The sequence below is a fragment of the Ceratotherium simum genome, chromosome 23 (genome assembly GCF_057802395.1).
Source record: "Ceratotherium simum simum isolate JZ-2026a chromosome 23, ASM5780239v1, whole genome shotgun sequence".
NCBI lineage: Eukaryota > Metazoa > Chordata > Mammalia > Perissodactyla > Rhinocerotidae > Ceratotherium > Ceratotherium simum.
In genome coordinates, this window is record NC_141922.1 from 11,275,452 (window position 1) to 11,291,572 (window position 16,121).

Sequence of the window (16,121 nt, forward strand, 5' to 3'; positions counted from 1 at the left end):
ACTATATCTTTAAAAAAATCTAAACCAATGTTGCATAGTGTCAACATTTATTATCATTATGTATTGTTATTTATAACAGTAATTATTATATATTATCATTTATTGATATAGTACTTAACATTTTTCTTTCCTGAATCAGTGTGTATACAGGTATGCTATATTACGCTCTGTACTTTTCTGCATTTGAAATAGTTCACAATAAAAAAGGGGTAAAAATTAAAAGTGCCTAGCACAATTTCTAAAATAAAGGAAAACCTGAATAAATTCTATATACTACTCTCATAGTAGGTCAGCATTAGCACAACGAGGTAACTGTAAACAAATTAAATAAAATATGCAAAGACCATTAACAAACATGAAAGTATTAAATCAGTACCAGTCATTTTGACAATAATTTTTCAATGTATCAATTTTCAATATCTGACAATTTAGCACCACGAAGAAATTAAAATTAGATTTCCAGGGAATGCTAGATAAACAATGTTGGTCAAGATAATATAGCATTTCATTTAATACAATTCACTCAAATCGAAGTAGGTAATTGGAGAATTTGGTCTTTTGCCCAAATGACTCACTAAAGGAATCCTAATGGCATTGCTGGCTGCAAGTAAAATGTTATAAACCACTGTTACCTCACTAAAAAATTAATAATAATAATAATAAAAAGCAATAACAGATCATTGTCATGTTGACTAGAGTGCTTCAATAACAAAAAATATATATATTCTGAGGATATACACTAAAACTTTTCCCGTAGCTATTAAACCATTTTCTCTAAACTTTCCTCACCTAATTGTAAAGGAACCAGGAGAAGGGAGAAGCCTACGTAGCTACATTGCCTGAAACTGAGCCCATCACACCACCTAACTGCATTTGGAAATATCCAGTGTTTTCCTTCTGAAACAAATGGACAAAATCACATTGTTTTTTAATGAGGATATTATTTACACACTCTTGCTTTTTTTAGCATTCTACTACTACCAGTAATAATAATTAACAGGGCATTGCACTGTTCTAAGAGCTTCATATATATTAACTCATATCACACAACAATCCTATGAGATTGGTACTATTATCCTCATTTCACAGATGAAAAGCTGAGGCAAGAAGAGGTAAAATAACTTGTTAAGTAAGATACACAGCTAGAAAGCGGTGCAGGCATAACTCAAACGAGGGCAACTGGACTCTGGAATCCATGTTGTCAGTCACCACCTATCCTTCCTATCCCTATACCATAAAATAATTATCCATAAACAACAACAGATGACATATGATTCTGTTAATTGTTGATAAAAATCTGGATGGGAACATACAGATTGGCTGAATGCCTAAAAGCTTCCTCAGAGATGAAGCTGGAACTGAAAAACTGAAGGCGATACAATGAAACTAAAGACAAAAGAAGAAAGGTTATCACTGTGTATTTTATTTTCCTTTTCAGATATGCCTGCCCCAACCCCACATATGTTTCACAAACTATGCTTCAGGATAGAAGAAAATAAATGTGGTAAGCAGAAATAGTTCAGAAGTAGCATAAGAAGACATAGGGAAATAAACCCTTACTTTTACGGCCACTCGATTTTCTGTTGTTCCTCAAGACTGGTTAATATCACAGATCTCACATGGAGCATTCGAGAAAGCTAGACACAAAGTGTTTTAATCGCCTGCATCTGGACTGGCTGTCCAAACACCTGACCAGAGCATTTGCCTTTACCAGGTAAAGACACTCTAAGAACAGATTCATTCTAGATACGCTAATTAAACCTAAAATTAGTTAGAGAATAGTTTTACTCACAGAATTTGTCCCAAGAACTTGAAGCTTTGGTTCCCCTGATTCCAGCAGCTTTGCTACCATATGAAGAAAGCTTTCTACAAATGGTTTGATGCTTTGAGAATGGCAAGCCATAAGAAGTTGGTCCAGTGCCTCCATAGCAATTAAAACATACCTAAGTATAAGAGAAAAATAGTATCAAAGCATTTCTAGCTCTCTTAATTCTCCTAAGTGCTTTTCATTGGAAAAATTAAAATAAGTTTATTCAAATGCGCAGAACATAGAAAGGCAAATTTAATAGCTTGAAAGTGAAATCTTAATTCTCACACAGCACTAATGGATCTCAGATTATGAAATAATCCTCATGTTGAAGTATATAAAAACTATACTGTACTAAATTTTTTCCTTCTTACAAAAAACTCTTTCAGAGCTTCTTTAACATTACTTTTGTGTATATCTTGCTTTGTAAACATGCACATTTTCTATTTTCCAGACTTTTAACCATATTTCTTTGTATTTGACCCAAAATAGTTATTTTTAGCAATGTGCCTAAATTTCCAACACAATCTATTTGTATTTGTAAACATGAATATATAAAACAGTACCAGCAACAACAGAATAAGGAAATGTCTCGTCAATTTTACAATTTATCAGATTTTACAGCTTGTACTAAAAATTAAAATTCAGACTTCAGATAACTTTGCTTCACTAATCAGCTATAAAAGTATTTGTGTCAAGACTCACTAAAATGTGAAAGTAGAGAAAGCTAGTGTATCATCTGGAGAATGTAATAGTCTAAGAAACTAGGATCATAAGATCACAGTATGGGAAAGTATTTATAACCCAAATTATCCAAGTTATTACTCTTCAAGCAGAGAATGGATTAAGATGGTAGATCTTTATTTGTAGGCAGGTGTATCACTAGCACAGTTTCAAATCAGCATACTTACATCTTCTGAACCTTAATATCTAAGCCTAACATAGTTCTTTTTTATTATTCCTCTGATACGTAAAACTGAAACTGAGTTAAAAATCAGTTGGTTAACAGGATCTTTCAAGTTGTTTTCAATTTAGAAATTGATTTTTAAATTACAGTATTGTCCTGATAAAGTAAGGGCATCAATTTCTACTATTTCCATTAGAGAAGTCTCAAAAATTAATGGATGCTTAAGCTAAAAGCAACTCTGTTAACTAACATAGTCTGTTCTTAAAACTTGACCACCAGGAAAGTAATAAAAGCTACAGCACCTATACCGTACTACACATTTCCTTGTATAATATTACCATGTTTTATCCTCCCTATATATCTTTGCCTGACTAGATGGCAAAATAATTTATAGGATGATTTAGCCTAGGAGTAATTTTCCAAAGATACTGTACGAGCAGCAATTAGTTTCCTTACCCAGTACGATGTCTGACAACATCCCTGCTCAACCTTTCTGCCAGGTAAGAACCAATGCGATCCAGTTTCTCTGGAGCAGACACTGCATAAAATGTCAATTTCTCCATATCAGCTTTAACAAGGCCATCCTAAAATAAGAAGAAAAATAGCAAGCTAAATAGGTTGTTATATTTATATCTATATTTTCATGCTTATTTTTTGTATTTCTAAGTGTTGCTTGCTTCACATTTCCCCTTTTTGGATTGATGATTAATCCATATTTAGCCTGAATCTTCCTGGATATAACCTCCTTACTGCTAATATTCAGCATTCTGGATACATAAAATTTTCAGGAAGTTAAAGATATGCCCCATTTAGGCAAAGCTTTTAAATATACCTCCATAAGCAATGAACTATTGTAATACCTTCCTTGATAGAGAAAGAGCTCAATTAACTGCAGTATGTAGAGAATGAGATATATTTTAGTGTAAAGATTTCAAACAAAATTTGTTTCAGTTTAAAAATTTTAAATGTTATATTGTTAAGCCTATTTTACTCCTTTACATATACAACAGTGAACATATTTTTTTTAATGATTCAGAATTGGCTGTCATTATAGTTTTGTTGTAATTAATGAGAAAGTATTAAGAACTATAGGAATTAATGCTGAGCTAATGTATTAAAAAAGCAACAACAGGTCCCTGACATGGGATTATCCACTGTCGTCTGTCTCTCTCTTCTAAAAGGTGACATGCAATGGGTCTAATGATTCTCCCCACCCTCATACACCCACCAGGCAATCATCACTCTAAATTTCTTGGTCATCTATAGTCCAAGTAACTAAATGCTGTTTAGCATTATTAGAAGAAGTGAGAAAAGAGACAGAAAAACTATGTTAGATGGTGACTCAACAACCAAAAATCTTATAAATTTGTGTTTTCAACTTCAACTGGCCCCTCAATGTTCTTTGGCTATTCTGCCATTTCTCTAGTGGAGTCAACCCCTCATATTCTGCACCTACTCCATTTGCCTCTTACCTGCTACTTTGCCACCTCTCTTCCTCTCTGACATCAAATGAGCTCTTCTCTTCCTTCTCAGAGAAGATGGAAGCCATCAGATTACAATTTACTGGCAAAAACACCCCACTCTCTCACTACCTTCTAGAGCACTGGTTCTCAACCAGGGGTGACTTCATCCCCCAGGGCAATGTCTGAAGACATTTTGGGTTGTCACAGCTGTAGGAACGGATATACTGGCATCTAGTGGTAGAGGCCTAAGATACCAATAAACATCCCACAATGCACAGAATAGCCCCAACAGCAAGGAATCATCTGGATCAAATGTCAATAGAACCTAAATTAAGAAACCATGCCCTAGGCAAAGTGAAAGAGCCCTGTCTTTTCTGTCTAGGAGGAACTGATCTGCCTGTGCTCTCGTTGTCTTCTTCACAAGGCCCAGGATCTGGCTCCATCAATTAGCCTCTCTCATGCCTGGTTCTTTGACATCTCCCTCTGTGTTGGTTTCTCCACATCAATACTTAAATACAGTTGTATCACATCCACTCTTTTTTCCTTCCTTAATAATTTTATTGAGGAATAACTGATATACAATAAACTGCACCCAAGTATACATAATTTGAAATGTGACAGTTTATGTATCCGTGAAACAAACTAACACCACCACTAACAAACAAGATATAGAACACTTCCATCATCTGCAAAAGATTCCTCATGTCCTTTGCAGTCCATCCCTCCCTCTTCAGGCAACGACTGCTCTGCTTTTCATCACTATAAATCAGCATGCATAGTGTAATCATACGGTTTGACTACTTTCACTCAGCTCACCTCTTTGCCTGGGAACTCTTCTCTAGTTCACCTGGATAACTCCTACTTGTCTTTCAGGTCTCAGCATCCTCCAAAAAGCTTTCAACGCGCCCTCCAAACATCCTTCCCAAGTCTGGGTGAGATGTTCCTCCTCCATGTTTTCTTAGCTCACAGCACTTCTCTCTACTATTGTATTTTGTCATACTGTTTTTTCATTCGTTAAACAAATAGCACTCAATCGAGTGCTAACCACGTGCCAGGCACTGTGGTAAACACTAGGGAAGCATCAGCAAGCAAAGAATTGTATTCACTAACTTCATCCTCATGAACATCCTTATGAAATAGGTGCTATTTATAATTTCCATTTCATGATGAGAAACTCAGGGACTTGCCCAAGATCAAAGGTTTAGTCACTTGTCCCTCTCACTAGATTGCTCTTTGAGAGCAGGGACGACAACATGTAGACTTCTGCACTCTGGGCACCTACTGTCAGACACATTTTGGATATACTACAAGATTTTTTTGCTTGTTTAATAAATTAAAAATAAGAAATATGGTCAACTGGGTTATGGTTGCCATATGAATGTAAGATTAATGTAAATCTTTTCTTTTCTTTAATCTTATTTTACATATTGCTATTTAAATAAATCTTATCTAAATACATCACAAAAATAAAGACCCTTTCTGTAACCATTCTCTAACTTACCTGTCATCATTCCCATGATCAAGAGTATTCAAAGCTCTCTCACTGCCTACAAGTTACAGCAGATAAAGTATACGCCTTGTCTATCATTTATATTCCCCATAATATGGCCTCCACCTTATCTCCAGTAACTGTACATCCCAGATTCCTCAGAGAAATGATTTGAACATTTAGTCTATTAAATGATATGTCTGGGGCGGGCCCTGTGGCTTAGCAGTTAAGTGCGCACGCTCCGCTGCTGGCGGCCCGGGTTCGGATCCCGGGCGTGCACCGACGCACTGCTTATCCAGCCATGCTGAGGTCGTGTCCCACATGCAGCAACTAGAAGGATGTGCAGCTATGACATGCAGCTATCTACTGGGGCTTTGGGGGGAAAATAAATAAATAAATAAAATTAAAAAAAATAAAAATAAATAAATGATATGTCTGAAATTTCAAATCAGAAATCGTGGTCAACACAATTACCACCCATTACACACTATAATTAGGCTATACAAACCTTCATTTGAAGGTTCTTGATCTCACTGTATCTCTTGCTTTGCCATGCCTTTTCTCTTGCTGGCCCCTCACTTCTAAAGAAGAGACCAATCTCTACTTCTCCAGATGGTATACATCCTTCAAAGCTCAGAAAATCTCATTTCCTCTAAGAATGCTTCCCAGAGATTGCCAACCCACAGTGATACCTCCTTGCTTTAAAGGCAAAAACTTTACCACCTGTTTCACTTAACATTGATTTACTGATTTATGCGCTGTGATTTAATATTCACTATGCTTCTGCTTTGTCATCAATGGATGGAAAGCTCCTTAAAGGCAGGTACCATATCTTAGGGTTTTTTATATGCCACAAATTATCCAGGATATCTGATTTAACTGATTATCCTCCTCTAAATAGCTGAATATTTAAATCAGATTTGATTAAAAATGAGTTATATCCCATAAAATCATGAGATATACAAGTTGTTAAGATAACCAAAAGGTTTCTATATTTGGCTACATTTTAAAGATTTTTATTTATTTTATTTTTTCCCCCCAAAGCCCCAGTAGACAGCTGTATGTCACAGCTGCACATCCCTCTAGTTGCTGCATGTGGGACTCGGCCTCAGGATGGACGGAGAAGTGGTGCCTCGATGCGCACCCGGGATCCGAACCCGGGCCACCAGCATTGCAGCGCGTGCACTTAACCACCAAGCCACAGGGCCGGCCCATGGCTACATTTTAAAATAAAGCAAATTCTGGAAATCAAACCCATGTAACATATTTTTTGTTCATATCCATTCAACACTAAAGGAGTCAGAAAATTTAAGACAGCGTCAAACAAAATCATTCAAACTCAGTTGCTTTGAAACCAGTAATCTTCCACAATAAAGTAACTTTTATGAAAAATTAAAAAACATTTAAGTAAAAAGAGAACAAACCCTGCCTGGAATATTCTTCGTTTACTTACTTGTCAATTTTTTTCTAAAAACTATGTGGCCACCTCTATTTATTCTTTGGATCTTAGCTTAGATTTCATTTCCTTCAGGCCTTTCTTCTCCCAAGCCCAAACCAGGTATCATTCCAACCTACTCCAAAGGCCAATTTATTTGTCTATGAGCTTGGTGAGAGTAGAAAACCATGCCTGTGTTCACAGTTGTATTCTTAGCATTTCGTAAAAATAATCTGGCACTAGTTTATAAATTTTTGATGAGCTCCTATTCCTTAAATCTAAGAACTATATAGACAAAATAACATCATCTATACATCATTCCAAATTTATGCGTAATCTATGAAAAGGATATGAAAATTAGACGAGCAAGCATGGGTCCTATAAAGTAAAAAAAGAGAAGTGTAAAAACAGCAGCGTACGTGATGAGATTTAGGGGTAAAAGTAGAGAAATGAAATCAGGAAAACCTTAAGGAGGTCAGCAGTGGGGAAGGATGGGTCAGCAAAAAGAAGGATCAGTAGATGTAGATCAAATTACTTTTGGATCTTCAGGGAATATGTTGTCCACCAGGCGTTTGTAGCGAGGACGCAAAGCGGAACAGCAGCAATACACTCCTGTTCAAAAAAGAACAAAATCACAAAGTACAGAGATTATTCATGATGTAATTGACTTAGAGATTCAGGTTTCTGAATATTATGGGTTATTTAAAATAAAGGGAAAAGTTTCAAACTGCCACAAAGAGAAAAAGGCATGCAAATCCAATTACTGATTAAGAAATGAAAAAGTTAAATTTCTTCTCCCCTCCCCAAAGACCCCAGTTCAAAATGAATATACTAAAGAATTATTCCAAAGTTCCAAACCAAATTGTTGTGGGTCATACACACATAACACCCCTACCAAATTCATTGCTATAAAGCAAATACACAATCCATATCCCTCTTTACCCTCCTTTCTGATCTCATCTCCCACTACTCTCTGCATCCCCCTGACCCCACCTTCCCCCACTCCCTACTCCCCCTGCCTAACCAAATCCACTCAGCTCTAGCCACAATGGTCTTAAAGTGACAGTGTGCTCCTAGTGCAGCTGGTGAAAACAGTCAATACACGTATCTACATAATGCATCATATAAGGAACTACAATAGAGGGGGAAACAACCTCAAAGGAAAGTCCAAGAATTTCAAAAATGCCCTAAGGCTGCTCTCTATATTTTCAGTTGTTGGTATCTTGGAAAGAGCAAGGAATTTAGATCCAGAAGACCTGGGTTCATTGCAGTTCTTTCACTTAAGGGGCTACACGACCTCAGGTAAGGCACATCTGCTATCTGGAAAGAACCATATAAGCGGGAGGGATCAGTTTTCTTGTCTTGCAAACTACTAACTTAATAAGAATGTTAGTCTTAAGCCATTACAAAATCATTCCCATGAGTTACGAAACTGGGGTATACGTGTCTCTGTGAAAGTGTGCATTTGTATGTATTTAGAAACCAAAATATGGTATGAGAGAACACTTGAGCTAGAAGTTAAGAGAATTGAGATCTAAGCAGACTTCTGCTACTATCTTATCGAGTAACGTTACACAAGAGACAACTTCTCCAGATCTCACTTGGCTCATGAAGTATGCATCCTTCATGCATGTAGTCATATACCAAATGTCAACAGTGCCTAGCATAGGTCTAAACAAATAAAATCGAGTCCAGATTTGCAGTAGAGAAGAACCATTAAACACAGACATTAACACATAAACACAAAACACAGAATTAAGATTTGTACAGCATCTTTAGTGATCATAAAGCACTGTGATATTTCCAGCAAACTAGAGAAGTATTATCATTACCACTTTACAGGAGTGGGAACTGTAGCAGAACTGACCAAGTAACTCCCCCAACAGTAATGGCTGGGTGAGAATCCAGTGTCTAACTCCGAAACCCCATGCTCTTTCCACAACACCATAGATATTAATTAGGTCAACTCAATCAATATCCAAATATTTCATCTGCACCTACTATGTGCCTAACACCATGCTAGACACCACTTTTACAAGAAAGTTATAAAAGAGACAAGATCCCTGTCCTTGAGGAGTTTATAAACTGGTATAAAAAAATAGTGAATAATTCAGCAGTATATACTTAGATACCATATACTGATAAAATAAAACACTATCCATTGTTCAGGATGTTTTGTACTTTAATAGAAGGAAAAAAAATTCTGAAGGGTCCATCAGAGGATTGTTCAGAAACACCAAAATATCTGAAACTCTTTTAGAGTCCAAAGGAAAATGAAGGTCTGATTATTAGAAAGAAAAAAAAAAAAAAGAGGTTAACAGCCAAGTAAGCAAAAGTCATATTTCTTGTATCTACTACACCTAATACAAAAATACTTCAGATCAACATTAATACACTGAAATAATTTAAAATCAAATACGCATTGAGTGGTTAACTTATACAGGGCACTGAGCTAGGTACTGTAGTGACGACAGAAGCGCGTAACTTGATAAGAAGATTAAGATGAATACTTTGCTAACAGTAATGCAAGGCCAAATATAAATACAGTAAATTCAAACTGCTATCAGGGCAAAGAGACTGGCGGTGGGACTGGAAAACAAGTCTCAATGCTTCAAGTTTCCCATCAGAAGGGTAAATTATGTTATTTTCAACAGGTGAGAGAGGATTCTTAATGAACTATTAAGTTTCACTTACACTGACACTTTCTGACATTATACATTGCTTTTAGTTTAAAGAGGCCTCAAAAAAAACAAAAAGGGAAAGGGAACTTGGAACTTGGAATACACACAACATCCAGTTCCTACTTTCAGGAAGCTTAGGTCTAATGGGGAAGATGGATGAGTAAAAAAGGCAAAATGCCAAACAGGCAGCATGGGGTTAAAGGGCAGGGGCTTTGGAGTCAGACAAACCTGGGCTGAATCCAAGGTCTCTCACTGTCCAGCTCAGTGGGCAGGTTACCTTCTCCTACTTCACCTATGTTTCCTCATCAGTTAAAAAGATATAATAATGTCTTCTTCATATTTATCAAGAAAATTAAATAAAATTGTATGTAAAGTTCTTATTAAGGGTATAATGTACAATAAGCATTCAATAAAATGGTAGCTATTATTAGTACCACAGAAAGAGAAGTACTACAATTAGGGTAAGCAGAAGGTACTCGAGGGCCCTTGAGGCAGTATTCCAAACAGTGTGAAAGACTTTGTTGTAAACTAATCATCTAAAAAATCACAACAATTTTATATATGGTTCACAAGCTTTCAATAACAATATCAGTACCAGTTAGGGTAACTGCCATTTTCCGAACATTACGTGGGCAGCACTATCCTACATACTTCACAACATCATTCATTTACTTCTTCAGCAACTCTCTGAGGTGGTTATCATCATCTCTGTTTGATAAACGAGGAACCAGGGGCTTAGGGAGGTCCATTTGTCCCACAGCTGGTAAAGAGGGGATCTGAGATTCCAACCCAAATCTGATGACTTCAAAGAGTAATTGCCACACTAAATTCAAGTACTAGACAATTTCTAAATTACTTTAAACATTTTAGCTTTCCATAAACCATGACCCATGAACATGACTGCAGAAATGAGTCTGACTAAGAGCTGAGGAATGCATGGCCATGTAAGGAAATAAATGATCACAGTGAGGGCCGACCCCATGGCTTAGCGGTTAAGTGTGCGTGCTCCGCTACTGGCAGCCCGGGGTTTGGATCCCGGGCGCGCACCGACGCACCACTTCTCCGGCCATGCTGAGGCCGCGTCCCACATACAGCAACTAGAAGGATGTGCAACTATGACATACAACTATCTACTGGGGCTTTGGGGAAAAAAAGGAGGAGGATTGGCAATAGACGTTAGCTCAGAGCCAGTCTTCCTCAGCAAAAAAGAGGAGGATTAGCATGGATGTTAGCTCAGGGCTGATCTTCCTCACAAAAAAAAATAAATAAATACTAAAAAAAAATGATCACAGTGAGTTTCTCCAGAAGGCCCAAAATGAAACAAAACACAAACTTCTTGACCATTTACTATAAATGAAAAGCTACCAACTGTAGAGAAGATACATGAAACCAGGTTTATCTTAATAAATTAAGAAATCTTAATTTACTCAGGTTTCTATAAAATGGTAACATATTGAAGATAATATAAGGTTAAAATGACTATGGCAATAGTAATCACAAATGAAATAACTGTATCGATTATTTTAAAGAGAGAATATTGTACTTACAAATATCACAAGAACAAGTAAAATGAAATCACTGGACCTACTCAGGCATAGTAATGTGGTTGACTCCCTCGTCGAAGTCAATTCATAAGGCTTTTCGAGTTCAGCTGCAGGTACCTGAACATAGTCTTTCATGTTGTAACAGACTATTTTCTAGTCGATCTTCCTGCTTCTAGATCCTTTTACCTACTGTTCAGGAAGCGCCTAGTTCACTTTACTTGTAAGTAATTAGCAAAGGGTACTAATGTACTGTAACTTATCTACCTTGTTGTTGACATCAAATATAAAGCTATCAATAACTTGATAATATCCATATCAAATTCTGCTGGCAAAGCCAAACAGCTTAAACAAGACACCACTAAAGTACTTGTATTGCTAGTTTAATAAAAGTAGAGTTTCATACAGTCTAAATAAGAAAATAAACCTATTTATATATTTTTCCTTAAAGCATTCCTTTAATTCCTCCTCATCCTAGCTGCTGATCCCTTCCAACCAACTCCTCACTTGAGCTGCAATACTACTGTATTTTTGACCTCTTCCCAACTTTCTCTTCTCAAAAGGAAGAAGGGCTAAGCGTATCACAGAAAGCCTCAAGCAACTGGCAGGCCTGAGCAATGAGAATCCTTCCTTTAAATTTACTTCTAAAAAAAAATAAAAATAAAAAAAATAAAAAAATAAAAATAAATTTACCTCTAGTACATAAAGAAGAAGGTAATCCACTATACTTCTCCTGTAGCATGTGGAACTCAGAACCCCGTTTATGATATACTAGGAGAAGAAACAGGAAGTCTCAAGTGGGATAGCTAAACTATGGGAAAATGGAACTGGGGCAAAGTAGGAAAAAGAGAAATTACGACCAAAAAAAAAAGTGCCAGGCTGTATATTATAGTAGTGTACAGACAGGCTTGTAGAGCAACCTGTTCAATAAGGCTCTCTGAGCCTTAGCTGGCAAAGAGTAAAATCCTTCTACCTACTTCTCAGGGTTAGGAGTACTAAATTAATATAAAAAGTGCCTGGAATGTAGAAGTCTCTTAAAAACATGTAATATATATATATATTTCAGCAAGTTTTCCATATTCCTCAATTAACCATTACTTCTTTAAAAACACTCCAAGACAATTTTCTCTCCTTAGCTCCCCTAACATCATCATTGGTGTATTCACCAATGTCTCCTAGTCCTCACCTCACACAAGTGTGAGATGTATCGACCTCTAGCATTCTCCTTCTTTGATGGTGAGGTGTTAGAATTAATTTCCAACCCGTCCTGACCCAAAGAGGAGTTCACAGAAGGACTTGAGCAGCTGCACAGAAAACCTCACAGCTGAACTGACAGTAGTATGGATCAGGCGCGTGGCCACACAAAGGTGCTGGGAGAATTCTGCTCAATGGGACCAATATTCTAAGTGGTTGGTCCACCAATGAGTACTTCTAGTTTGTGATGACATGCTTTCCTATGCAGCTCTATAACTCTGGGCATTTGGCTAATCAATAAAATCTACTTTTAAAATAAGCTACTTATACTTTCAACTAACTATATTACCCAACAATAATTTAAATCTAAGTGGAAATATTAACATTTCTATTAATAAACTATCAATAATTAAACTATTAATGTCGCTATTAATAAACACCACCATGGCACTGGGTAGTTGGGATAAAGTTAACCTCTAAAACAAAAATAATAAGTTACTTTCACTTGAGTTGAAGAATGCTTAGATCCTATTATGGGAACCAACCATACGACTTTGAATTAGGTTTGTTTCATGATCCGTAAAAGCAGAAAATAATAGTACCTATACTTTCTACACAGCAACTATCTCAATTAATTCTTACATGTAATATATTGGGAATTCACTGGCATATTTAGGGCTAACTAAATTTCATACTTTTAAATGGGAATGGCTACAATTACTGGATTTTGGTCCTTTATGCCTTCACTGTATATTTGTATTATAGCACCTGTAACAATTGACTGTACTTATTTATATGGACATCTGTCTTTACCATCAGAATATGAGTCCTTCCAACATAAAGCCCATATATCTTACTCATTGTTGTGTTTGTTTGGCATATAGCAGACATTTACAAAACATTTAGTTCCCTCACTAAATGAGTGAGGACCCAAAGTTCACTGATAGATAAAATGAATTTAATATCTGCTCTGATATGTGCTATAAGAATCAAAATAATGATAAAGTACATTGTCCACCACAAAATACTAAATAAATACTAGAACAATATGATTTCTCCGACAAATAGATGACAACGTCACCTGAATCATTTTTAAAAATTCATGTTTTATTTTTAGGCTTAGCAGAGGCCATCAGTAACCAAGGTGAAAAGAGAGAGACTGTTTTTTATTAGCAGATTTTAAAAATTCATCACTTCAAGAACTCTAGCTCTGTGGTGTCCAAAACCCTTTAAAAGAGGCTGCATCACATATATTTCCTTCAAGGTTAAAATTAAAAGTCAAGCTACTCATTCAGTTAGTGTCAGAACAAGATGTTTCTTCATAAAATTAAAAAGATTTAGCAATATTACAGTCCCACTCACAAATACCACTCCCAAGTGCGAATCACTTAATATATACATATACACATATACCATACACATATATACATATGCTATATATAAAGCCTTATAATACGGGTGTTACTTCTGTACTTCAAGATGTGTACAGGGCACCGTGTTAAAAACTATGGGGGATTAAAAAGGTAACTACCTGCTTGAAAAGACAAAGGTTCAAAAACTGAACTTTAAGACAGGATTCAGACAACATTTGAGGACAAAGAAGACCCAATGTCAAATGGACCATGTGGCCATAAAGTCCACAGACGTTCAGAGAAGAGAGAAAGCACTTTCAGCTCAAGCGAAGAGAGTTTAGGAAGGACATGGGACTTGAGCGGACAGCTCCCCTGAAGAATGAGTAGATGGAACTATAAGGATAAATTGGGGACAGTGAAGGACAATTGTAGTCAGAGGGAACAATGCAAGCATCACTACGGAGGACAGCACAAGGAAAAACCAAAATACTTTTTCTAATGACCAGAAGCTTAGAAAGGAAAGAAGGTGGGAGGTGGCACAAAGGAAGCATCAAAAGGGTTTGGTGACTAATTAGATACAGGGTCAAAGAAATGGGAATGAAACAGAGTCTTATCTTCAGGCAAGTGTTCCTTTTAAAAGGATTTTAATCCACTAGAGGAGTATTTTATTACACGATTCTTTCCACATGTAATTCTGTACCTTCTCTCCTTTCATTCTCAATTTCACTACTTGCTCTTTATTCCCAGGCACATAAACCTTATGGAAAAGAGAAGGACAACAAATGCAATAAATGGAATTTAAGCTCTGATTCTGTTTAAAAAGATGGTCTTCCCATTGCATTGCAATACTTGGCTCTACAATAGGCATAACACAGGCAAAACCCTGGTACACTTTTCAAAACTACTCCGAGATGCTGTCCATAGGAAAAAAACAGCTTTTTCTCAGTCAACTAGTGATTGGTCTATACTCAACATTTATTTTTTTCCCACTATCACAATTTTTAAAGAAAAAATATGTATTAGACATTCTCCTACTTACAAATAGTCAATTTATAGATTTACACGTGGATTTAACATTCCTGTATACTATCATACTTAACAGAAAAAATTAACTACTACTCAGTAGCTTTACCCAAGGATAAGAGTGATAAAATACAGAATAATCCTGGCTTTTGAAATTATAATCTGAAAGATTGCATTTGAAAACCTTCTGGAATCATCATATGGAAAAAAATTACCACAAATACTAAAATCTGAAAATACAATTCTCTATTCATTTCATGTGATGTTGACTTAGTTTGCAAAACAATAAGAAAGGATCCAGCGGATGACACAGAAACCAGAGGGCAACCAGGAAAGAAATGTACTCAAGCCTCTCTCCCCATCACCATTAGCACAGAGCACGCGGTTCATCCCGACTTCTAAGACCATATCCCTGGACCCTGTGTGCCCCACACCTCCTTCAAAGTGCTTAGGTGGGGTCTTGGAAGGGGAGTACAGCACTCCTGTGTCCCAATCTCCAGAGGTAAGTAATTAGATGAGGCAGAATTGAACACTGAAATAGTATGTGATTCCCTTTTTTATTTAATATATAAAATATTAACTAAATGTCCTCTATGATAATGTCAGCAGTACTGTTAAGAATTACAAAAGGAATAACATTTTCTCCATGTGTAATTGTTTTAAAAACAGTATATAAGCAACAACTTTCCTCTTGAATCCAAATTATGATACTATTATATTGATATTTACTTTGCACAATTAATGTTTTGGGGGAGGGGAGAATTACGTAGTGCTTGAAGATAAATTTAAGAATCATGATTAAGAAGGAGAAAAATAGAGGAAAGGCAAAAGGCAAATCAGACTACCTAGAATTTATAATGGAATTGAGAAAGTAAAATACAAAGCACCGATGTGTTTTAAGAGTCCTACTTAAAACACAGTCTAACAAAAACTCTAGCTGACCAAAAAAAAAAAAAAAAAAATCCCCTAATCTTCAAAAGGAGATTTAATGCCCAGCTAGGCAAACAGTAGGCAAAGTCATTCAGGGTTCTGACAGTCTCCATCTCTAGAGTCTATTTCAACAAATCAATCTTTGGAGCTTTCTACAAAAACTTATTTTCTACTTCTCAGAGCAAATCTTAGTAAATATATAATATAACAAAGCTAGTCAGAAAATACAGGAGTATCTTACTTTAAGAGAAAAGATGTTCTTCAAAGATAAAAACTGAGATCAATGTCTACCCAAATGA

At 36.2% G+C, this 16,121-nt stretch overlaps 1 protein-coding gene across 2 annotated transcripts in view; it reads right to left on the reverse strand.

Moving 5' to 3' along the window:
* Positions 1-16,121, reverse strand: part of EFR3A (EFR3 homolog A) — a 102,481-nt gene that overhangs the window by 60,966 nt on the left and 25,394 nt on the right. The window contains exons 1-4 of one of the 2 annotated variants that reach the window (XM_087447444.1): positions 4,994-5,197; positions 4,187-4,239; positions 3,171-3,298; positions 1,793-1,943 (exon numbers count right to left, since the gene is read on the reverse strand). In XM_087447444.1, coding sequence (XP_087303570.1) covers positions 1,793-1,943; positions 3,171-3,277 — 258 coding nt within the window. In that variant the 5' untranslated portion in view covers positions 3,278-3,298; positions 4,187-4,239; positions 4,994-5,197. Of the gene's footprint in view, positions 1-1,792; positions 1,944-3,170; positions 3,299-4,186; positions 4,240-4,993; positions 5,198-7,636; positions 7,714-16,121 lie in introns of those variants that run through there. The other variant, XM_004431062.3, reaches the window with a different exon arrangement.